Below are 25,046 nucleotides of genomic sequence, written 5' to 3'. Positions count from 1 at the left end.
AAAATCGCTACGAGTAATGGTTTTCCAGATATTTGGAATCTAAATTATCAATACCTCTCATTTTTGATATAAATTAACCATGTTGACTAAATAGTTATTAGACTACACTACGAAGTGAAAGAATATACATTTTCGTCATTTTTTATCTCTATTTTAATCGCTATGAATAATGGTTCTCAAGATATTTGGAATCGAAATTGTCTATATGTCATAATTGGCAGTTACTAGTCTGAAATAATAAATTTAAAATGTTTTTGGGCCAAAGTTTTAGCAGAAACTTTTAGCAGTTTTTTCGTATTTTTTTCTAGAAAAATTAATGATAAGCTCAAAAAAATAAAAAGTTCCCAAATTTATGTATCATTTTAGTCAAATAACTACCTAGTCACAATGTTAATTTTTTTGTTAATAATGACGTGTATTGGCGATTTCCATTCCAAATATCTTGGAAACGGTTGCTCTTACCGATTTTTACCAATATACCTTTTTTACGTACAAAATGACGGAAATGTATATTTTTTCACTCAGTAGTTTTATACAGGTGTGGACGAAAAGTTATTACCCTTCAAATCAGTTAAAAAATGTAAGTGGCTTCCACTACAAGTGGAAGTCATATTGACATTGAAATCAAATTTCTCATGTCAAAAAACACTCAAGACAACAATTTTAACAAATAGGCCTCAGATTTGGAAAAAAAACAGAAATAAAAATGAAAATTCTACACCCTGTATCTCCGACATGAAGCATTTTAGGACATAAATTTATAGAAACTTTTTTACTTATTTTTATCTGCAGAATATACTGCTGAAGTTTTCCGAATATAATTCGGACCACCCTGTATAATATAATTATTAGAGGCATGTATGTGCATTTTTCCTAAAAAGTATAACATATTTATTTCACTCTTTTTTGGATTGCTCAAGAAGGTATAAAATGACCTTGTTTATGAAAAATCAATCAATTCTTCATTTATTATATAATATGTAATATTTCTATCTACTGGTAATATTACTACAGATATTTATCATAGTAGATATTGTATATAAACAGTTTTAAAGAATATAAAGAGTTAAAGCATTGGTATATTTTTATAGTAACTTGCTCATGATTATTTAAGTTGTAATTTCAAGTATATTAAAGCCAGTAAGTGAAAAACATAATTGGTTTTGATTGAACTTATTTTCTAGTACTTTTAGCACACATAAATTGCTTCTAACAATGTAAATAAAACAGTTTATCGTTTAATGTTAACATTCTTTCCCAGATTTATTTTTACCGTAAATTTTTTTGTAACATACATTATTGTCATATTTCTAAGCGTTCCATAGTCAGATATTATGTTAAAAATATATATTAATTACATTCAGCAAGATATATACATTCATACTGCAATTAATAACAGACTCGTTTTTCAAACAACAAACACATTTTTGAGGAATGTTTATATTTTGTACAGTAATATGGTGAATGTAATAAAGATATAAAAATTAAGAGGTGTTTTTTTATTATGTTGTATTGTGCTTTAATAAAAAATAAATACAATAGTTACACTTCAGTAGGACTGTGCCTAGGTGTTTTTGGTCCAGACTTTTTAGACTCGCCCCAGTGTTGAACAGTATATTGTACGTATCCAGGGTCCAGCGGACCACTTGGAGGCTTCTCAAAAACATCGATAATTTCACTTTGCGGAGGAACTACAGGAGGAATGACGTATTTGGAAACTTTTCCTAAAAGTAAAGTTAAAAACACTGTTTTTTGAAATTAAAAGTTATCATGCAGGAGGACACAGCACTAAAACAACACTTAAAAGAAGCAGTGCATATTTATTTGTAATTTGTGTAACAAGGAATTATGGTTAGAACAATATATATTCTAAGTTAACTAATATTAGTAAATCCTAGAATAAATAAATGAGTATTTGTATGGAAAAAATTGTGATATTTGAACCAGCATCATCTAACCCCAATAACACCGTAATTAGGAGTGTTGGATCTACCCTTTCGAATTTGACTCCACACCGGAGAATGTAGCTCTATTTTTGGAGGTATGCTGGCTGTTTCGTCAGTTTCGCTGCCTTGATCAGTTACGTCTTTTCCATAGATGCCAAATCCTCTAGAAATATCAAAGCGGTCGTCTTTCATTTGCTGGTATCCTTTGGAAGTTGGATCTAGGTGTATATAACCTAAAAGAAATTAGTCTGTAATTTATAAACTCTTTTTTTACAATTTACATACTTCGACTTGGTAAGATCGTTGGCTCTTTGAAGGTAGTATCAAGTCTGTCGTGTGTCCCACCATTTTTATAATGTGTCCCACCATTTTTAATTCCGTTTGTTTTAGGTATCTGCTTGTGTTTCGCGGTATATCCATCTACTTGTGGTTGATCTCCTATATCAACGGCTCGTTCAGATCTTGTGACTTCCTATAAAATAACTTACTAATATATGTAGATATATTTGATATCAATTAAACTTTTAGTTACGTAATCGAGGGCGCGATTTTTAAATTCATTGTTGCCAACCATTGACATATTCGGCGCCAGACTGACTAATTGGAATTTAAATTTCCTGCTGGGGATTCAGGTAGCAGCTCTGCCGTAAAAAATGTCAAGTTGTCGAATTTATTTATTTACTCGTATTTCTACGTGTGTTAAGTTAGCACAACCACTTTAAAAAAAATGTATGAAACTATGTGGAATAATTGCCGTAAATTAGCCGTAAATTTGCCGTGAAAACGAAAAATTTGCCGCTCTTCGCTAAGTATGTTAAATCGATGGTTGTGCTAAGTTAATATTAAGTTAGCACAACCACCATTGGAAATCAGTGAAAGAACATAGCTAGGAATTTTATAGTATAGCAGGAATTTGCCGTTTTTTTGCCGTTCTTAGATACACTTAAAAAAAATATCCTCCGATCATTCTCTATCCCCCTGCAACAAAAAATGTAATAGCATCAAGGTCACATATTAAGTTAGCACAACCATTCCAGTAAACGTTAAGTAAAATGTCTGAAATTAGGTGGAGCAATTGCCGTAAATTAGCCGTAAATACACCAAGCAAACGAAAAATTTGCCGCTCTATTATTTCTTTATAAAATCTACAGGGTGATTCAGGCTTTCGAAAAAGCTCTATGTTAGGTTTTTGGTGTGTGAATTTCATTTCATTTTTTTATATAATATGGGGGCAATGGTAACGTACATTTTGAAAATATTTTTGTCAGCATACAGGGTGATTCAAACATATTTTCAAATTAAAGTTGTATATTTTTAAATGGGATACTATATATTTTTTTAGCTCAGTGGATTTGCCACTAAATTTCTGTTTCAAAATACCCCAATTTCATATACTATACCTAATGGTTTTTGAAATATAACCGTTTTTAAACTAAATTTATTGCTTATTTAAAGTTCTCTGAAAATTCAAAATTCGAAGAATTTAAAAAAAATTTAACAGGATGTACTGAATAATAGTGCCTTCTTCAAAATTCGGTCTTCCAGAATTTGCAATCTTCTTTGATATATACAAGGTGAGTCAAAACTAAATGTTGTATTTTCATCTACTATTTTAAATGGAACACCCTGTATTTTGTGTCATAATCGAAATAAAAGAGCGGCAAATTCTTTTACTTCACGGCTTGTTTACGGCATATTCCTGTTGTACTATAAAGTCATTATTGATACCATTTAGTGAATTTTAAGAAAAATCGCGCTAATTTACGTTATCGATTACGTTAATTAAAAAATATCGATTTTATAAACAAATAATTGAGCGGCAAATTTTTCGATAGCATGGTATATTTACGGCTAATTTACGGCAATTGTTCCATCTAATTTCAGGCATTTTACTTAACGTTTACTGGAATGGTTGTGCTAACTTAATATATGACCTTGACGCTATTACATTTTTTGTTGCAGGGGGATAAATAATTTTCTTATTGAATATCGACATTCGGCATTAATAAAACAAAAAGATTCAACAACACCTTGATCGATTATGATACAAAATACAGGGTGTTCCATTTAAAATAGTAGATAAAAATACAACATTTAGTTTTGACTCGCTCTGTATATATCAAACAAGATTACAAATTTTGGTAGACCGAATTTTGAAGAAGACACCATTATTCAGTACTTCCTGTTAATTTTTTTTTAAATTCTTCGAATTTAGAATTTTCAGAGAACTTTAAATAAGCAATAAATTTAGTTTAAAAACGGGTATATTTCAAAAACCATTAGGTATAGTATATGAAATTGGGGTATTTTGAACCAGAAATTTAGTGGCAAATCCACTGAGCTAAAAAAATATATAGTATCCCATTTAAAAATATACAACTTTAGTTTGAAAATATGTTTGAATCACCCTGTATGCTGACAAAAATATTTTTAAAATGGGCGTTCCTATTGCCCCTATATTATATAAAAAAATGAAATAAAATTCACAAACCAAAAACCTAACATAGAGCTTTTTCGGAAGCCTGAATCACCCTGTAGATTTTATAAAGAAATAAAAGAGCGGCAAATTTTTCGATTTCACGGCTTATTTACGGCATATTCTTTTTGTACTAAAAAGTTATTATTGATCCCATTTAGTGAATTTTAAGAAAAATCGCGCTAATTTAACGTTATGGTTTACGTTAATTATCGATTTTTTAAACAAATAATAGAGCGGCAAATTTTTTGTTTGCATGGTGTATTTACGGCTAATTTACGGCAATTGTTCCACCTAATTTCAGACATTTTACTTAACGTTTACTGGAATGGTTGTGCTAACTTAATATGTGACCTTGACGCTATTACATTTTTTGTTGCAGGGGGATAGAGAATGATCGAAGGATATTTTTTTTAATTGTATCTAAGAACGGCAAAAAACGGCAAATTCCTGCTGTACTATAAAATTCCTAGCTATGTTCTTTCACTGATTTCCAATGGTGGTTGTGCTAACTTAATATTAACTTAGCACAACCATCGATTTAACATACTTAGCGAAGAGCGGCAAATTTTTCGTTTTCACGGCAAATTTACGGCTAATTTACGGCAATTATTCCAAATAGTTTCATATATTTTTTTAAAGTGGTTGTGCTAACTTAACACACGTCGTATTTCTTGAAATTGGCATTCGTTTTGACACTTTATATAGTTTTGTATTACGAGTTTTTGGTTTAAATAAATAGTGTTGTGATACTTTAAGCTAAAAAATGTTTACTTACAGACCTTGAAGTCGAACATAGTTCTTTTTAGAACCTCTTTTAGTGCGAAGTGTACCGGGTGTCCCATTAAGAAAAGCTCTCGGCTGTATCTCGGAAAGTATTAGTCGTAGAGCTTGCGAAAAAAAAATATTTGTGACTAAAGAGAGCATGAGAAATTGCTGGAAATTATTTTCAAGTTTGTAGAGCGGCCGCTAGAGGGCGCAACTGCTAATAAAAATAAGAAAAAGGAGTTTTTACACAATTTTGCCTAGATAACGGATACTATAAATAATAGATTCATAATCTTCAGTAAATTTTGCATATTTTTTGTTAGAACCACTTTCCCCTATCTGCCAAAATAAAGTGATGGGGGAAGGTTAGATCTGTTTTTATTTAAACATTAATAACTCCGGACTGGATGAACAGAATCTAACAAACGGGAGCTCGTTTAAAAGAGCGTTTTTTACTCTATATTATGCCATATAAACAATAAAAATAAGCTTTTGAGCGTAGACGCTAGGGGCCCTGTCTTACAATTTAACAAACATTACGCGTTTTTTCGAAAAAGTTAAATGCAATAGTATATGTAATTTTAGCTGATACTTAAGAGTAATAAAAGTTTAAAAATTCAGCGAAAATCGCATCTTGATATCTTTTTTCAAACGAAAGTTATTAGCAAAATTATAATAAATACGAAAAAATAAGCCCTTAACTACCTTATCTTTCTAACACGGTATCCCTACCCCTTTTGATTATGACCATTATAATAAAAAATAAGATAGAAAAGATTATTTCATTCAAAAAATCGACAACGTACCAGAATACCATAATACTAGGTGTATTTATATCTAATAATTAAGATATCAATGAGAGTTACTAAGAAACGACGCCTCAGTGAATTCATGGTAGGTTTTGGAAAAACGTTGCTTTTAAAGAGATAGTTTGAACTCAAAATATTATTATATCAACAATTTGATAGTCTCAGCAGCGTTTTTTATCTTTTGATTGCTTTTCTAAAAATGCCTTTCTTCAAAAGAGAAAAAACGCTGCTAAGACTAGCAAGATGTTTTGACGTTTATATTATTACGTCAAAAGCATCTTTTTTCCAAAGCCTACCATGACTTCACTGAGGCGTCGTTTCTTATTCACTGTCATTGACATCTTAATTATTAGATATTAATTCATCTGATATTGTCGTATTCTGGTATATTGTCGAGTTTAAAATAAACTAATCGTTTCTAAATCTTATTTTTTGAAAAAACGCGCTATGTTTGTTAAATTATAAGACAGCGCCCCCTAGCGTCTACAATCAACAGCTTATTATTATTGTTTATACGCTATAATATAGAGTAAGAAACGCTCTTTTAGTCGAGCCCCCGTTTGTTAGATTCCGTTCATCCAGTCCGGAGTTATTAATGTTTAAATAAAAACAGATCTAACCTTCCCTCACCACTTTATTTTGGCAGATAGGGGAAAATAGTTCTAACAAAAAATATCAAAATTTACTGAAAATTACAAATCTATTATTTATAGTATCCGCTATCTAGGCAAAATTGAGTAAAAACTCCATTTTCTTATTTTTAATAACAGTTGCGCCCTCTAGCGGCCGCTCTATAAACTTGAAAATAATTTCCAGCAATTTCTCATGCTCTCTTTAGTTATAAATATTTTTTCCGCAAGCTCTACGACTAATACTTTCCGAGATACAGCCGAGAGCTATTCTTAGTGGGACACCCTGTACAAGCCGTAAGAAACACATCGCAACTTTATTAGAATATTTTGAACGGGAAAGAAGTAGTGATGTGTCGGTACTTGAATAACGCGATTTTGGAGCGGTATTTTTTTGTAACGTTGTGTCGCGCTCCACAACGAATCAGGAGCCTGTTATTGAAGAACGACGATCATAATGACGACAAAATTATAAATTATTTATAATTTGGAAATAAATTATTTATAATCGCTCTTGAAGTTAGTTCGAACCGTAGTAACCGCATAGCGACGTGTTTAGCTCTAGCCGTCTCGATTTCGTCGGTCGCCAACAGTAGTATCTGGAACTGGTATGTCCGTAGCGCCGCGCGATCTCGCTCGGGACGCGTTCGCTCCAGCCGTCGCGCTCCTAGAGTTGTAGTTCCCTGTCGCAAACAGAAGTAACTGGTCATCGATGCTCGACCTCGGCGGCGACCTACTTCGCTCCAGCCATCGCGCTTCTAGAGTTTTAATTCCCTGTCGCGAACAGAAGTAACTGCGGTAACTGATTATCGACGCTCGACCTCGGTAGCGACGTACTTCGTTCCAGCAGTCGCTGGAGCGCTTCTAGGGTTTCATTTTCGCCTGTCGCGATTGGGTCGGTTACTACTGGCGTTGGTGCTCCCGTCACTATGTTACTTTCGAAATAGCGATTTTTGGTATGTACTAGGCATGGTATAAAATAGCGTTGTTAGAAAGATGAAACGTAAAAGTAATTAAAATAAAAATGTTACTTGCTTTTATACATTTATATAAGTTTTATTGTTTATATCTATTTTTAAGGTCTAATGATGGCTGGAATTGCCGAAACCTGTCACCAATAAAGAATTTTTTGACAGTGGTTTGGACTTTGTTCTTGATTTTAACAATAAATATATTATGTTGCAATACACATAAATATGAGCAGTTAAAGATAATACGTCATTCCTTGATATTTCTTTAAAAATTAAAATATAATGCTACATCCCGCAATATAATGAACAAAACATTATAGCGACAGGTAATCAATTTCGCAAGCAACTAATTATAGTTTAACTAACTTATTTTATTTTTGTATTTCTCAGCATCAAAAATTTAAAAAATATAGGGCCATTTTCTATAAAGTAAACACCGCTCTCCATATAGGCGTTCTATTAAGTTCATTATCTAAGTTTATGACACGAATGGTTGTAACAGCTGATACAATTGTAAGAACCTGACCACACTGGTTGGGAGTAGATACAGTTCGTCTGGTGGATCTGTGTCTATGAAAGGAATGCGGACAAAAAACATTTAAATAAACAGCAATATATTTTATACGTCGACTTGACGAGTACGTCACCGCAAATCGCTCCGCCCACTCACTTTATTGGCTACTTGCAAATTTGTCGAATTTTTATTGATGGGACGCGTCGTCTAATTTTTTACGAAAAACATCGAGAGAATATCGTTTCCCCTCTCACGGATACCCCGTAGCCACAGAACGGACAGACGTACTGTAACTAATGCCAGAAATACTGCATAAGCGAGGACCGCGACACTGTGACAAGTCTTTTATTATAGACAAGTCGGAACCTCGATTACAAAATAGCGGTATTTTGTCGCGGTATTTTTCTGGAACGGTCGTTACTGTAACGCGACTCATGTAGAACTGGTATTCCACTATCAGAGGAAGATAGAGGTAATCATCACTAGAAAGAGGTAATAATGGCCTTTTATGTCCCTTAAGTGCTGTTAAGAAGATGTGTTTTGTTGATGTAAACAGTAACTGTTTATATATTTATAATTAATTTATTTTTGTTTCCTAAAATATTTTGATTAAAAGAAAATATATAAAAGTGGGCAACGCTATACCGGTCAAGCTTAATCACACGACTAAAAGTTTATTTGGTATGAACTGTATTTAGTTATTTCATATTTTATATATACCCTTTCAATATCCTGTATTTCCTGTACAACATTTCGCTGGTTTCCTCTTTTGTTGCCATTTTCAACTTGTCTTTTGGTACTAGGTGGTGGCAGTGATGGTTGCTTTTTAGCTTTGGGAGCACCCATGTCAAGAAGAAAGAGAGCACCTCCTACTACTGATACAGCTCCTAATATTGCAGCATTGTCTATTAAATTTGTAGGAAGAGAATCTATGGCAGCAAAACACAAACTTCCTAAAAAATAAAAATATATCTCAATAAAGCATTATTAGAAAGGTTTGAAAAACAATTTGCTAAGAGTTGCAATAGTTATTTAATCATATAAAATTTATCTATTAACTGTTTTTTAGATTGTAAATAAAAAATTAATTAAAACTTCAGTAAAAATAGTCAATAAATAAAACAGACCTTATGAAGTAGATACATTTAATTCAATAGTTCATAAAATCATTTTAAATACACGAAAGAACAGACATATATAAATAAAACATAAAGAAATACATAAACAGAGATATAAATCGCATAAAAAATACATTAATAAAAAACGACTATCCACCATATTTTATTGACAAAACATTAAACGAGAAATACAAACCCCAAATCATAGACACAATGATAACAATACTCAATATATACAACTTACAACAAATACATACGAGGCGTTTCGGAAAAAATAAGAAGGATAGGAAAACAATATAACATACGAACATCTTTCAAAACACAAAATACACTTAGATCCATTTTATCACATACTAAACCAATAAATACAGAACAACAAACAAAAAATGTAATATACCACATACCCTGTGAATGCGATAAATTTTACATTGGTGAAACATCTAGACCCTTAAATGTTAGAATTAAAAAACATAAAGATTATTTAAGAAAGGTAGATTTTCACAAATCTAAGATTTGTCAGCATTCATGGGACACAGGGCACAGAATAAATTTTAATAACGCCAAAAGTATAATGAAAGAAGCGATAGCCTCTAAAAGAAAAATAAAAGAGGGTTTTTTAATTCAATCTAATAAAAATAAATGTGTAATTTGTATAAATGAGCCTCATGCATCTCTAGATGTTAGTAATGTATGGCAATCGCTTCCTTTGATTTTAAAGAACATAACATAAATAAACATAACATACGTACATTTTAAAAATAATCATACAGAAAGTTTGGGCTTTTTGGTTTTACCTTATTAAGTAATTGTTATCATGTAGTAATTGTTAATTTTGAAGTTTAACTTGATATAATGTCATTTTAACAGAACGTCAACGGTTGTTGTAGATGTATCTGTTTTAAAAAAGTAAAGTGTTCTCGAATAGTGGAATTTAAATATTTTAAATAGTTTTTTTTCTTTATTCTTTGTATTTTTTTTTGGCTTCCGACGACGGAAAGAGATAAACTTTCCGAAACGTTAAGAATTTTTTTCTTTGTTAGGCAAATTTGTATAACTGTAAACATAACTTCTGACAAGCAGTGTCCGTTTAGGTTTAACGCAGAAGTGTTTACAAAAAATAATTGTTTTATTTTGTAGATTTTCTTGCAGTGCAGTGGCGAAATACCCATAAAGGATTTTTTTTGGAGAGATGAATCCGCCACATAGGTATATACATTTTTTAAATAATTCATAATAATCAAAGTTTTATATATAACCAATCTTTATATAATTTCTTTTTACTGATTCTACATGTTATTTAATAGTATACGAGACATCAAAAAGTCGTTTATCGCGTTAACTACCAGAACAATCATGAGAAAGAAACTTTAATTGACTATAATTAGATTTATTTTCTTCGGATTGTGACCTGAGTGAGGACTTTTTTAAATGGTATAGCTCGTTTTGACCTTTCTTATTATTTTATTAAAATAACAGCAATGCCATACAAATCAAGTTTAATGATCTGACGATGACAAGACTATTATTTTTCACTGCCGTATATAATATGTATAAGTGAATTATATATTTTGCTATTTATTTTAATGGAATTTGAAGGAAACCTGATATACTCATATAAACCTTTTACGGAAAGCTAAGTCACCCTATATTTTTCTGTTATTTTTGGATAGTATCTGTCGAAATCGTCCCTTCTTAAAAGATCTTAAATTATCTATACAGGGTGATCCGACTTGCAACTTCGGCAACATATTCTGCAGATAAAAACAAGGTAAAAAGTTCGTATAAAGTTATGTCCTAAAATGCTTTGTTTCAGAGACATTATAGGCCAGTGCAAATAATTTTGAATTTGCAAAAATTTTTAGAAAGCTGCGACCATTGAAAATAGTTAGCCTTAGTAACCCTTATTAACATACTAAAAGTCCCCATTTGTCCGATGTGTGCGTCATCAAAAAAAATCGGCCGCCATCTTGAATTTTGGTACTTTTTGGGAAAAAATATAAATAACTCGAAAACGGTGCGTTATAGCGAAAAACTCAAGAGGTAAAAATTAAAGAGAATAAAAAACTCTATCAGAATCAATAAAGAATAGTTTATTATCCTAACGCAGTGACGTACAATTTTTTTTTTGAAAATCGAGCAATTTTTAAAAGGAATCACCGAAATGCAAATTACTATTTTTCTAAGCTTATTAACAAATAACATGGATATTTAGCATCAATTTAACTGAAATACAGTCCTTGTGACATTTTCAAGAAATATTTATTGGTGGTTTAAAAATATTTCAAAATTAACAAAAATTGTCAAAGCTATCCTTTACTCAATACATGTGTGCTAATAATGTGCGAAAGCAGCCTCCACCTTGTTCCGGTCGGGGCTATTTGCACTTAAACCAAGGTTTTTTTGTTACCATTTTGTGAACAACTCGTTTTTGAAAATACAGTGACAGTTTGAAAAATTAGGCTACAGTTGGAAGAAAAAAATAAAATGTAATAACTACTTGCGAATGTCTTTTTGACATAAATATCATCCACGATCTTAACCTAAGATCTTAACACTTTTTCATTATGATAAATACATTATAAACATACCCCTACAAATCGAATAACAATAATTCAAATTATGACCATTTTAATAAAAATGTGTTAACTTGTACCTAACTTTTCAAACTGTCATATCTAGAAAAAAAATGAAATTTACAATTTTATTCGATTTGTTTTTCATCGCCAGATATTTGTTTGTTCTCGCAAGAACTACTATTACAGTTACCACACAAGCATGAACATGGCATATTGGATTTTAAACATGTACCATTGCGATTAAAAGAAAATAGTACAACAAAATATGATTTAATCTGCTGGTCTATATTCTTGTGTCAGTGTCACGTAATTTTTAAAAAGTGCCTTTAACTTCAGAGCAAAAATCGATTATATTTACGCGATTAAGGGATGGGGTTCCCATAAGGGACATTGCAGATGCATTAACGATAAACAAAAAAACAGTGTTGTTGGCTAAATCCAAAATTCAATATAATTCAAATATCCTTATAGACCAGGAGTTCCATCTGGGACTACTAATTCTTGTACTATTTTTTTTATCGCAATGGTACATAGTTTATTACATCCATATTTGCAATTACAGTAAATCATTTTCAATAGAAATTCTGATGCCACTGCGTTTGACATTGTTGTTGGAACTAAGGTATCCGTTTTTTTACTCCATCCACATTCTGTTGCCTCTTCTCCGTTATTTCGCCAATACTGCATTTATAAATAGGTCCTATAATAATGATTTTCAGCTGCGTTAGTTGTTGGAGGTAAGGTAGCTAAATCAAAATTTTTACTGTAAGTACCTGACGAGATGTAAGGGCTTTATATTTAAAATACCTCAACTGATCTAAATCTTTTGCTAGCCTATGAAAATAAGAATGTATTTCCAGCTTCGACTAGCTCAGATTTTTGTGCTGCAGGATCTAAAAAAAACGGATGTGATTTGTCGCAGATGAGGATCTTTTTGCAACGTTTTGAAAGTCGCCAGTTTACATTACGTTTTATTTTTTTCTTCCAAACCTGTAGTCTAATTTTCACACTGTCACTGTATTTTTAAAAACAAGTTGTTTACAAAATGGTAACAATAAGACCTTGGTTTAAGTGCAAATAGTCCCGACCGGGACAAGGTGGAGACTGCTTTCGCACATTATTAGTACACATGTATTTAGTAAAGGCTAACTTTTACAATTTTTGTTAATTTTGAAATATTATTAACCCACCAATAAAAAATATTTCTTGAAAATGTCACAAGGATTGTATTTCAGTTGAATTGATGCTAAATATCCATGTTATTTGTTAATAAGCTTAAAAAATTAGTACATTGTATTTCGGTGATTCCTTTTAAAAATTGCTCGATTTTCAAAATTTTTTGTACGTCATTACGTTAGGATAATAAACTATTTTTATTGATTCTAACAGAGTTTTTTATTCTCTTTAATTTTTACCTCTTGGAGTTTTTCGCTATAACAAACCGTTTTCGAGTTATTTACATTATTTCCTAAAAAGTACCAAAATTCAAGATGGCGGCCGATTTTTTTTGATGACGCACACATCGGACAAACGGGGACTTTTAGTATGTTAATAAGGGTTACTAAGGCTAACTATTTTCAATGGTCGCAGCTTTCTAAAAATTTTTGCAATTTCAACATGGTGAATGTCATAACTGCACTGGGGTATTATACAAGATGTAAAAGTTTCATTTTTATACAGGGTGTTTCAAAAACCATGTGCTATCTCTCGTGGGGAGATTCCTCATGTAAAAATAAGATTTATTTTACAAATCAACATGGGTCTGATTCTGCTTTGTTTCTACAGCAGGTTAAAGTCTTCATTTTTTTTTCCATTTATTATAATTTTCTTCCGATTCTTTTAGCGATTCGAATGAAATTTGGAGGGTAAAAGTTACTATATGTGCTACATATTTAATGCTAAAAAATGTCGACAGATTCACCAGGGACATGCACCTGGGTTATCACTAGAACATTTTTCTAAAAAAATATATGCGCCACTGGCTTTTTTCCTCTTTTTAGCAAAAGCGTGCGATTGGGTGATCATTTAATGCCGATGGAAAGTTGTACCCTGATATTTTCAGGCACATTTCGATCTCCTCGATGAGATAAAGGCAATTTTATTAATGACAATTAATAAACTAAAATTAAAAAATTATTTATTCAATGTAATTTATTACTAAATTTTATAAAAATTTATACCATTGACGTACAAATTCCCCTAAAAAATATGGTATTTAAGACAATTAGAAAAGGCATATTTGTTAAAAGTGTTATCATCCTGTAACTTTAAAACTATGCAATACTAATGTTTATAGGAACGTTTTTTTTTATATTTTTTCATGAAGAATCAACGAGTACTTATTTAACATTTTGGCAAGTCAATGACAATAAAATTTCTTAATGGTTGCTACACGTATTACAATACGACAATAGGATATAAAAGAATTGGATTGGACAAAATGTCAATAGACAACTTTTCATCACCATTTAACGGTCTACACAATTTTAGACAGTAATTTTCATCGAAATATCGATGTTAGTTCAGAAATTATTTAGAAAAAAACGAAATAGAAATGAAACTTCTACACCCTGTATCTCCAAAACTAAGTATTTTAGGACCTAAATTTATGCGATTTTTTTAATTTATTTTTGTCTCTAGAATACATTTCCTCAGTTTCCCGATTACAATAATTCTGAACATCCGGTATTATGATATAATTTGTTATTGACTAATATTAATTTACATTAGATGTTATAGAACAAAGAATATTTAAATAATTAAGAAACACATAAAACTGCAAATGATTCAATTCAAACGAACATTAATCTAATTCATTTAACCATTATTATTAAGTAAGTCTTCTAGGAATATCCACAAACCTAGTAAGCAAGTATATTTATGAAATATGTAATTATCTCATTTATATTCAAAGTGACTTTGCATCTTGTGATATACGAGTACTAACGTAGTTCTTAAATAGACCCTGTACAATTTCATATTCACAATGCATTTTTATACATAAAGGTATATACGCACTTACAAATTATTTATTGCTGATGATTAAGTTCTAGGCTAAACGGGAATGGGTGCGATCTACTGTGTCATAGATGTAAATTATCTAATTAAACACTTATTAATAACTGGCCGCAATTAAAACTGCACTTTATAATGCAGTGCGTGCACTGGAAGTGAGTATGATTGGTTATGACCTAAATAGTTTTATGAAAAATTAGTTTTTAGACGTGCGAAGTATAAAAAATATTCCATAATTTAAAATATTGTTTTTAAACTTAAGGTGTTTTATTAAATAAAGCTGAAAGTCATATCACATATTTTATATTTGTAGACAAATAATGTTTAGAACAGAAACAATAAAAATCCAGTTAAAGGAAATATAATATGTATTAGTATATATGATATATTATGGAGGAAACTCATATTCAAATCTAGAATGCCACTCGACCAATGTGTATTACCGATCATGACCTATGCATGCGAAATCTAGACACTAAAGGTTGAGTCTCACATACCTTCCGTTTCGATTCCATGTCCGTTCCGTATTTTTTATTGTATTGACGCTATACAAACAAACAAACAAACACAACGCTTTATTGTACAAAAAGCCAAAACAGCTTCATCGACAAAGCAAAACAAAAAAGCACAAAAACAAATATACAAATAAACAAGTAAAAATGTCATACAATACAAATCAATTCAAAAAAAAATTGACGTCATAAAATTACATATAAAACATATATGGACATTGCAGAACACAGGCGTATCTAGAAAATTTTACAAAAGGAAAACTGTAAATGGATAAAATAATGTTATATATTATAAAATCAAGAGTTATAAAATATTAAATACTAGACCTTTAACCAGTGTGTGAGATGATCAAAATTTTAAAATTCAAAATTGTTCATGATTAAACATCAACAAAAAAGTCGTTTACCGCATATATGGCTCTCTCCAGTAAGTATAATTTCAGAGCTTTGCGAAATGCGGGAAAGAATGAAAGTGACTTTGATATTCGAAGGCAAATGATTGTACATTTTCAATTGGCATTGTACAGTATTGAGCCCTTAACTAGTTCTGAGCTCGGGGTTGGCAGATAAATATCGTGCTCCGCATTCCTAAGTGGATAGTTGTGAGAAGGCCTTTCCGGAATAGAGAATATGTGCTTGCGGATTAAGCAAACGGATTCAAAAATGAATAAGGAAGGAAGAGTCAGTATTTTGAAATTTTTAAAGAAATTCTGGCAGTGAGTTCTACTGTTTAGTCCCAATAAGTATCGAACTGCTCTCTTTTGAAGTTTGAAAATACGATCCAATTTTGTCGCGCAGCAAGTACCCCAGAATGGAAGGGCATAACGAAGATGCGCCTCAAAAAGGGCATAATAGACCATTCTAGAGATTGATGAGTTAAGTTCCTTAGAAACTGATCTTAGCGCAAAACAGGCAGAGCTTAGTTTCTTTGATAAGGCTTCGATGTGCAAGTCCCATTTTAACGAGTTGTCTACAACAAGTCCTAAGAATCTCACAGAGTCCACGACGTCAATAGTGGTGTTATTAAGTATAAAAGATTGTATAGTACTTTTATATGACAAAACTTTACTTTTTGAAAGGTTGAGGCATATGAGATTAGAATCGCACCAAGATTTAAGTACTATATAGTGCCGTAACATCTGGGCCGCTTCAAGTGAAACTAGTGTCATCCGCAAAGAGGCAGATTTTACCGCTAATGTCTAGACTTGCAATGTCGTTGATAAACACCAGAAATAAAATAGGGCCAAGTACTGAACCCTGAGGGACACCGCATTCTATAGGCTTACAAGAAGACATAGACGTATCAATCCTCACAAGCTGCCTTCTGTTGCCAAGATACGACTTAAGCCATTCGAGCGGCACTCCCCTGAATCCATAGTATTGCAATTTGTTAATTAAGATATTATGATTTACACAGTCGAAAGCCTTAGAGAAATCACAGAAAATTGTAGCTGTAGAGTGATGGTTATTCAGGCTAGAGTATACATTATTAAAAAGGTCGAACATAGCATCATTTGTGCAACTGTTACTTAGAAATCCAAATTGATGGGTAGAAAGTACTTTATATTTAAGGAGAAAAGATAGAAGCCTTTTTTAACCAATCTTTCAATGATCTTAGATAATGTGGGCAGGAGAGCAATTGGGCGTTAGTTCGAAGCTTGATCTTTATCTCCTCCTTTATGCAGAGGAATAATTATTGCTGTCTTAAGGCAGTTTGGAAAAACTCCTTTTTGGAATGACTCATTAATTAAAGTAGTAAGATAGATTAATGTGCATTCCGGAAGTTCAGAGAACATTTTGAGAGTAAGCCCGTCAGTCCCAGATGAGAATTTATTTTTAATACTTTTAATTGTACTACGGAGCTCATCTAATGCTACGGGCGTGAAGAAGAAACTGTGTAAATTCTCATTTGCTTTAGGGAGATATGAAAGTGAATCATGGGAAATTGTAAGTTAAGAGACCTAAAAGACCGAACCTGAGATGGGACCATGATATTAGGAAATTAGGAGGGATAACTTGGGCCCGCATAGCCTACAATAGACAACAATGGGCCCAGCTACTAAGAGAGTATGTGAGGGAGGCTACACCATAATTCGAAATGATTGAATAAGCTGAAAATGATGATGATGATTATTGCTAACATAGAGTCATTGCTCACAAATGTAACCACCAGAAATAATTGCCTCAAAGCACATTCTGGCAAACTAAGACTTACGAAAATTGTATTACAAAACGTTTTATACGCAAGCTTCCGTTCCATATCAAGCGAACACCGTACACAGCTCACCGTACAAATATTTCAATACTAGAACAACTGAATATCGAATCTAGACTGTCGATATCAATAAATCAGTCATACTTAAGATACTTTGGCACCTTTCCAGGAACACCAATGGCCTAGAAACACTAATTGTGTAGAGTAAAATGAACGGGAAACATTCTAGAGGGAGATCTCCAAACCGTTGTGTGGACCAAATGAAGACAATAATAGGTCATAGTCTGCACGAGGCCAGTACTGCTGCGCAAGACAGAATAACATGGAGAGACACCATAAATGCGATATCATAATGTCACCATATTCTTATAGAGTAATAGGAGGAAGGAGGAGGAATAGATTTAATGAATAGGTGAAAGAATAAATAAATATTAGCAAAATGTTCACAGAGCTGGTACAAATATAAGAACTTGATAACGCTATTTCCGATACGCTTCAGTTCGTCCGCCAAAAAAATGTATGGAAGGAAAAGATATGGAACGGAAGGGAAACGGAACGGATAGTGTGCGTTGTCCTATTCATTTACATGATATATTATTTATATTTAAAGGGAAGGGAAACGGAAGGTAGCTGATATGGAAGGTATAGCGAGAATCAACCTTTAAACGGACATCATAAAGAAACTTCAGCACAACGTTCAATGGGACGAAATATGCTGGGAATAGCTAAAAGAGACCGTACGAAGAACGGACAACAGATGGACCACAAAAATTACAGTATAGTATCCACGAGGAATTAAGAGACCTAAATGACCGAACCTGAGATGGGGCCATGATATTAGGAAATTTGCAGGGATAACTTGGGCCCGCATAGCCAACAATAGACAATAATGGGCCCAGCTACTAAGAGAGTATGTGAGGGAGGCTACACCATAATTCGAAATGGTTGAATAAGGTGAAAATGATGATGATTATTATTGCTAACATAGAGTCATTGCTCACAAATATAACCACCAGAAATAATTGCCTCAAAGCACATTCTGGCAAACTAAGACTTACGAAAATTGTATCACGAAACGTTTTTTTGAATATGGTATACAATGATTCAGTACTGATGCTAAAAAAATATCGGACTTTCAATGTCTCTATTTATTGCAATTTTTTATAGCAAGCAGTTTTTATAGCAAACAATAATAACATCTGGAGAGCAACAAAATGCCTCATGGGCCTAAATATCAGAAGAATCCGAATGTGAGTCATTACTATAATTAAAGGTGGAATAGGGCCGATATTTTTTGTTTCCAAAAGTATGTTGATACATTACAAATAAATATTTACGTTTTTTAATAAAATCTTACTATAATAAGATGTTTAATATACTAAATTATTACACTAAGCTAATGGGATTGACGGACGAATCAATGTGCAGGTTCTGTCAACCTGAAGAAGAAACGACAAAAAACATTTTATGTCGGTGCGACAGCCTGCTGAATGTGCCGTTCTCTGTGATCGACCATAATAGGCCATTGACAGAGAGCTATATGGAGGTGAGACAGCCTGTTGGTGAGACATCGGTGAGACTTTGACATATACACATGGCCAAAATTATTGCATATATCGTTTAAAAATATACGGAAAGGAATTTAAAGAATCTCTTTTTATACATAGCTTTGATAATCTGTAATAAACATTTTTTTGTTAAAATGGATATGGTAAACAATGTTTATCGTTCAGACCCAATATTATTACAAATTCTTGCACATTTCGATTTGTGGTCTCTTGCGTTTCAGAAGAAATTTGACCGTTGTTTTGGCATTTTACCTAGAAACATTATTTCACAGTTTAATAGAGTCAGAATAGTAACACTGTCTCAACAGGGTTACCGGCAAGTTGCAATAGCTGAAATTGTAGGAGTTAACCAAAGCGATGTTTCGCAAATATTAAAAAAAAATCAGGGAGACAAACAAGGTTACAGACCGGCCTGGAAGAAGGTAGAAAGAGAGTTACTACTGCTGTGCAAGACCGTCAAATATCCCTAATTGCACGACGCAATCCCCTGCTTTCTAGTACTGCTATTAGAAATGGGTTAGCTCGCCTTGAAGGAATAAATGTTTCAAGAAAGACCCTCAAGAAGACTCCATGACAGAGGATTACACTTAAGGAGGCTTACGTGTTCCGAAGCTTAATTTACAGCACAAAATTACGCGACTACAATGGGCTGAGGAGATGAGAGCAAATGGACCTAATTGGAATTTCGTCATGTTTAGTGATGAAACAAAAATAGGCCTAGTGTCAGACTCGCGACGAACTTTGGTCTGGATAGCGTCTGGAAGACGAGCACGCTTGAATGCAGCTCAACCTCGTGTCCCGTTTCAAGGGGGAAGCATTATGGTATGGGCAGGTATAATGCACGGAGCTCGAACTCCTCTTGTTTTTATTGATGGCACAATGACAGGCGCCTCATATCTTAGATACGTTTTAGAGGCTAGTTTACATGGACGATAATGCTTCTCTCCATCGCAATTTAGCGGTTCGCAAAGTTTGTGAGGAATGGGTATAAGGGGAAAACTGTGGTGGCCACCAATGTCTCCAGATATGAATGTGATCGAGCATGCTTGGTACATGCTAAAATACCATATTGCCAAAAGGAATGACCCCCCCCCCCCCTTAAATGAATTGAAAATTGTTGCGCGCGAAACATGGGAAGCCATTCCTCAACATCTTCTAGACAACTTAATTGAGAGGACAACTTATTTGTTATTTAAAAAACGGTTAGTCTTTCGGGAAAACGCTTGGACAAGCATAATTTATTTTGTTTCTTTACATATTTTAATTTTTTTTAAAAAATTATACAGGGCGTTCCAAAAAGTTGGGTAATTGATTAACCACGATTCTGCTTAAACTGCTTGACGTAAAAAGCTTATTTTTGGCAAACAGATTTTTCGAAAGTCAAATTCCAACGAGATGAAACTACCCCTCAAATATTACCAAGTTATATAATAATATCGCCATATTGTTTTTTCTCATGCTGACATAAATATGAGAAAATTTATCCAGTTTGTATGTTAATGGAAATTCTTCTTTGCTTTATCATCACAATTACAGATGATTAATTCAACGCGAAAGAAGTCGCGGGTACACGCTAGTTATGAAATAAAATTATAATAACATCCTAGTTGCACTTAGATTTTTAATTTTATATTAGCTAGTTGTGTAGTAAGCCATTATGTCCAAAAATATAAAAAGAATCATATTAGGTCCAAAATAAAATAAAAATATCGTTATATGCAATAATTTTGGCCATGTATGTATATGGAGGATTCAGTCTCTAAGTTGCTAGACTTATTGAAAAGGATAAGACTGGAGAATGTAACCTAATGATCAGAAGACAACCACAATAGATCTGAGAAAGTCGCCGTGGATCAGGCCGATAGACACCTCGAAGAATCTAATCTAAACTATTAATCAAAATTAAATATTTACCTATAACAATATACAGTATGGCACCAACACCAAGGAAAACAAATTCGCTTATTCGTTTTTCCGTTGGTATCTCCCCAAATATTTTCCCTATTAACAGCACAGTAGTTATAATCAAATAACCACCATATGTAACATCGGCTACAGAACTTCCAACTCTGTCCCACGTGACGTTATTCAGCAAGCTCCATTCTCTAGACAACTTCTGCAGGTAGAGGGACAGGCTTCTTGCTTCGTCGTCCGTCACTCTTTTGAACACCAAGCAGGCCAAAGCTATTACCTAGATGGTATAGTTAAGTCTGTAAAGTCCAGATGTCTTTGATTAAGCAATTGTTGATTACTTACGACTTCAACGATTTTCAAGACAGTCCATTTATCGAAATTCGCCATATTTGTAGATGCCTCATCAAGTTTTTTGGGCTGACATGATCGTCGGATGCTTCCGGAATATTAGTGCAATCCCAAAATAGCTAATAAGTAAGAGTATATCATTAAATAATAAAATACAATAAAAATCTAATCCAAATATAAATGAAAGTAAAATAAAACTCCGAACAGGGATGGGGGTAGTACTTTTGACAAATTTTTTTGTTGACAAAAGTTTTGACAAATAAAAGTAGTTTCTAAAAGTGAATATATCTGTGTCCCATTTTAAGCAATAAAGATGCTACTCTTAAAATTAAGCGGTAACGCTGTAAGTAATATTTTTAAGTCAATGAAGCCGATGTGTTAATATGTGAAAAACCAAATTTCTTTCGCAGGTATCACCGTCAATCACACTGTATACCGGGTGCTTCTCGAAAGTGGCTCACTCCTATATTTTTTTATTTTTTCAGATAAAAAAAACGAGATTTGGTATGTTAGTATATGACATAAATTAGGATTGATTGACATATTCAATTGTTTTTGGTCACTTCCTGTTATGTCGGAAATTACTACAACTTTTGATTTTTAAATGGCACCTTTGTTATATTTTTACTTCATTCGATGGAAAATGATACTCTGAATAGAATGACATATCACATGTCAACTTTTGATATTTTCCCTTAAAGAAAAATCATATTTTAAATTTCAATCTAGAGTGCCGTGGCTCTGTTAAAAACACTAATTTTTAATCAAGGATCCTTGAAAAAATAGATTTGATCTTCTAATGTTTCTCGTGTCTCGTCATGGCCGGTTAAAAGATGCTTAAATCGTATCTTTAACCATATCTCAATTTTTTCAAATGGTACAAGGGTGGCTCATTAGCATATTTCGAAAAAGCTTTTTTTTACGAATAATTTGGTACCACACACTTGGTATTTCGAGTCAAACTGTCGTTATGAACCGCATATTGTAATTTCAAATAAACCATATGTAAAAATGTCAAAGTTGACATATGATATGTCATTCTATTCAGAGTGTCATTTTCTATCGCATAAAGTAGAAATATAGCGAGGGTGCCATTTAAAAATCAAAAGCTGTAGTAATTTCCGGTGAAACAGGAAGTGACCAAAAACAATTGGATACGTCAATCAATCCTAATATATGTCTTATACTAACATACCAAATCTCCTTGTTTTATCTGAAAAATTAAAAAAGTTATAGTGGTGAGCCACTTTTGAGACGCACCAAATATTTTAAAACTTAATAATATACAGGGTGGTCCGAACTGTATTCCGGAAGCTTCGGCAGCATATTCTGCAGATAAAAATAAGTTCGTATAAATGTATGTTCTAAAATGCTTAGTTTCGGAGATACAGGGTGTAGAAGTTTCATTTTTATTTCGATTTTTTCCAAATAATTTCTGAAGTAACGTCAAAATTTGGATGAAAATTGGTGTCTGGGAGTTTTTTGACATAAAAATTGGATTTTGATGTTAATATGACTCCTACTGGTAGAGGGCGCCACCTACATATTTTTTAACTGATTTGAAGAGTAATAACTTTTCGTCCGTACCTGTATAAAACTATTAAGTAAAAAAATAAACATTCACGACGTTTTTTACGTGAAAAAGGCCTCTTAGTAAAAATCGCTATGAGAAATGGTTTTCGAGCTATTTGGAATCAAAATTATCAATACCTGTCATCATGACATAAATTAAACATGTTGACTACATAGTTATTAGACTGAAATCATAAATTTCAAATGTTTTTGTGTCAAAAGTTCAACAGAAACTGTTTTATCATCATTTTTTGCAGAAAATTTTATGATTAATTTAAAAAAAATAAAAATTTTCCAAATTTATTATTTTCAGTGAAATAATTACTCACAACGTGCTTATTTTTCGTCAATAATGACATGCATTGACTATTCCATTCTAAATATCTTAAGAACGGTTGTTCGTAGCGATTTTTAGAAAGAGATATTTTTTTCGTAAAAAGTCACAGACCTACATGTGTTTTAACTGTTTTGAAGCGTAATAACTTTTTGTCCGTACCTATATAAAACTACCGAGCAAAAAAATATACATCTTTTTTGCTCGGTAGTTTTATATAGGTACGGACAAAAAGTTATTACGCTTCAAAACAGTTAAAACACATGTAGGTGGCGCCCTCTACTGGTAGGAGTCATATTGACATCAAAATCAAATTTTTCATGTCAAAAAACTCCCAGACACCAATTTTCATCCAAATGTTGACGTTACTTCAGAAATTATTTGGAAAAAATCGAAATAAAAATGAAACTTCTTCACCCTGTATCTTCGAAACTAAGCATTTTAGAACATACATTTATACGAACTTTTTTACTTATTTTTATTTGCAGAACATGCTGCCGAAGTTTCCGGAATGCAATTCGGACCACCCTGTATATTAATTATATAGTAAAACTTCATATTTATTTTGTATTCTACCAATACCTCTGTGAATACTATATCACTACTACTAGTTTTAAATTTAATTTTTTAGTCATCTGCTAATAATGCTAATTTTACGGTTAGCAAGACATGCATAGAGTGTTTAAAATAAAGTATTTTAGGGTACAGGTTAATTAAATTTTCTGATGAATTTTTATATTACAAAGATTTCTATCAAGAAATTCTATATTTATTATGTTTATTAATTAAAGAAAATATCGCCTTTTTGTGTATCAGATATAAATAAATATCCATAAACGGTTAGATTTAAAAAAAAACAGATTAATTTATAATTAAATTCTTATTACCTTACCTTATTTTTTGAAAATAGGGCAGAGTTTCTTCATTAACGACATGCACTTAACTAAACAAAAAAATGACAACATGCGCTATATGAACAACAAAACAAAAGTCCACACATAAACCAATTATCACTATTTATGCACCACTAGGTAACTTGTCAACTCGCAATTGGTGCTTTAACTATCTTTTTTGTTTGATTCCAACAAAAACTATCAGCGACGCACACATAACTGAATGTTTACAACAAACTACTTACCTGTCCCCATCAATAAACTATATGCGAGCTTTTGTTTAGATAATTATTCCTTATGAAAAAGAAATACGACCGCTAGGTCAACACATAACAATATAATCAATGTTAGTTCGGAAATGTATGGGAAACTCCAAGATATCTGCAACCAGTAATCTGTAAGGGGGGCAAGGTTGTGACGTCAGGTGGAGTAATATAAACCAACTAAGCAAGGGCCAATCATATTTTAACTATAAAATATATATCAACAAATAAATTAAACCACACAAATTTATCTGTCTATTAGTATAGTCAAATTATACTCAAAACTGCCTCTTGGGGGAAAGTTTTGACGTCGTTGTAATTTAGTTTGTTTATTACCTATATTTCTTGGGATGCTGAATTCGAATCTGAAGTTTGCTAACAAAATTTCGTAACAAAATTAGAGAAAAATGCAAAAATGCGGAAAAAATTTAATTTTTGCGGTTTTTTCTAACTTTAAAAATATTATCAACTTTCCGTAAATAATCTTTCTATTAAAAAATTAGTTTTAAGTTTAATATCATACAGAGAGTGATTTCAACAATTATACCACCACCGGTAATAAAGGAATTAAATTTATATTATATTTAAATTATACGTAAATATAC

The 25,046-nt window shown here is 32.2% G+C and overlaps 1 protein-coding gene across 2 annotated transcripts; it reads right to left on the bottom strand.

The window, feature by feature from the left end:
• Nucleotides 1–12: 12 nt before the first annotated feature.
• Nucleotides 13–24,510, bottom strand: LOC115879421. Of its 2 annotated transcripts, none has more exons than XM_030896250.1 (7): nt 24,424–24,510; nt 21,374–21,498; nt 21,032–21,308; nt 8,834–9,066; nt 2,232–2,418; nt 1,994–2,179; nt 13–1,724 (listed from the first exon to the last, which is right to left on the bottom strand). In XM_030896250.1, exons 2-7 carry the CDS (start codon nt 21,416–21,418, stop codon nt 1,543–1,545), a joined length of 1,110 nt encoding a protein of 369 aa, XP_030752110.1. In that variant the 5' UTR covers nt 21,419–21,498; nt 24,424–24,510; the 3' UTR covers nt 13–1,542. The 2 variants fall into 2 exon arrangements, with proteins under 2 accessions (XP_030752110.1, XP_030752109.1); XM_030896249.1 differs by lacking the exon at nt 24,424–24,510 and adding an exon at nt 24,178–24,417.
• Nucleotides 24,511–25,046: the final 536 nt, after the last annotated feature.

The sequence above is a fragment of the Sitophilus oryzae genome, unplaced genomic scaffold (genome assembly GCF_002938485.1).
Source record: "Sitophilus oryzae breed Bouriz unplaced genomic scaffold, Soryzae_2.0 scaffold_1576_pilon_pilon, whole genome shotgun sequence".
NCBI lineage: Eukaryota > Metazoa > Arthropoda > Insecta > Coleoptera > Curculionidae > Sitophilus > Sitophilus oryzae.
Note: the sequence above shows the minus strand (reverse complement) of the source record. Positions and strands in the feature narration are given on the sequence as shown.

What these genes read in the sequence shown, in the direction of transcription:
- LOC115879421 (XM_030896250.1), bottom strand. Translation starts at nt 21,418, where the DNA reads ATGGCGAATTTCGATAAATGGACTGTCTTGAAAATCGTTGAAGTC. An exon ending in CATACTGTATATTGTTATAG is followed by an intron (nt 9,067 to 21,031) that starts GTAAATATTTAA and finishes TTTATTTTTTAG; the next exon opens with GAAGTTTGTGTTTTGCTGCC. An exon ending in AAATACAGGATATTGAAAGG is followed by an intron (nt 2,419 to 8,833) that starts GTATATATAAAA and finishes GTTATTTTATAG; the next exon opens with GAAGTCACAAGATCTGAACG.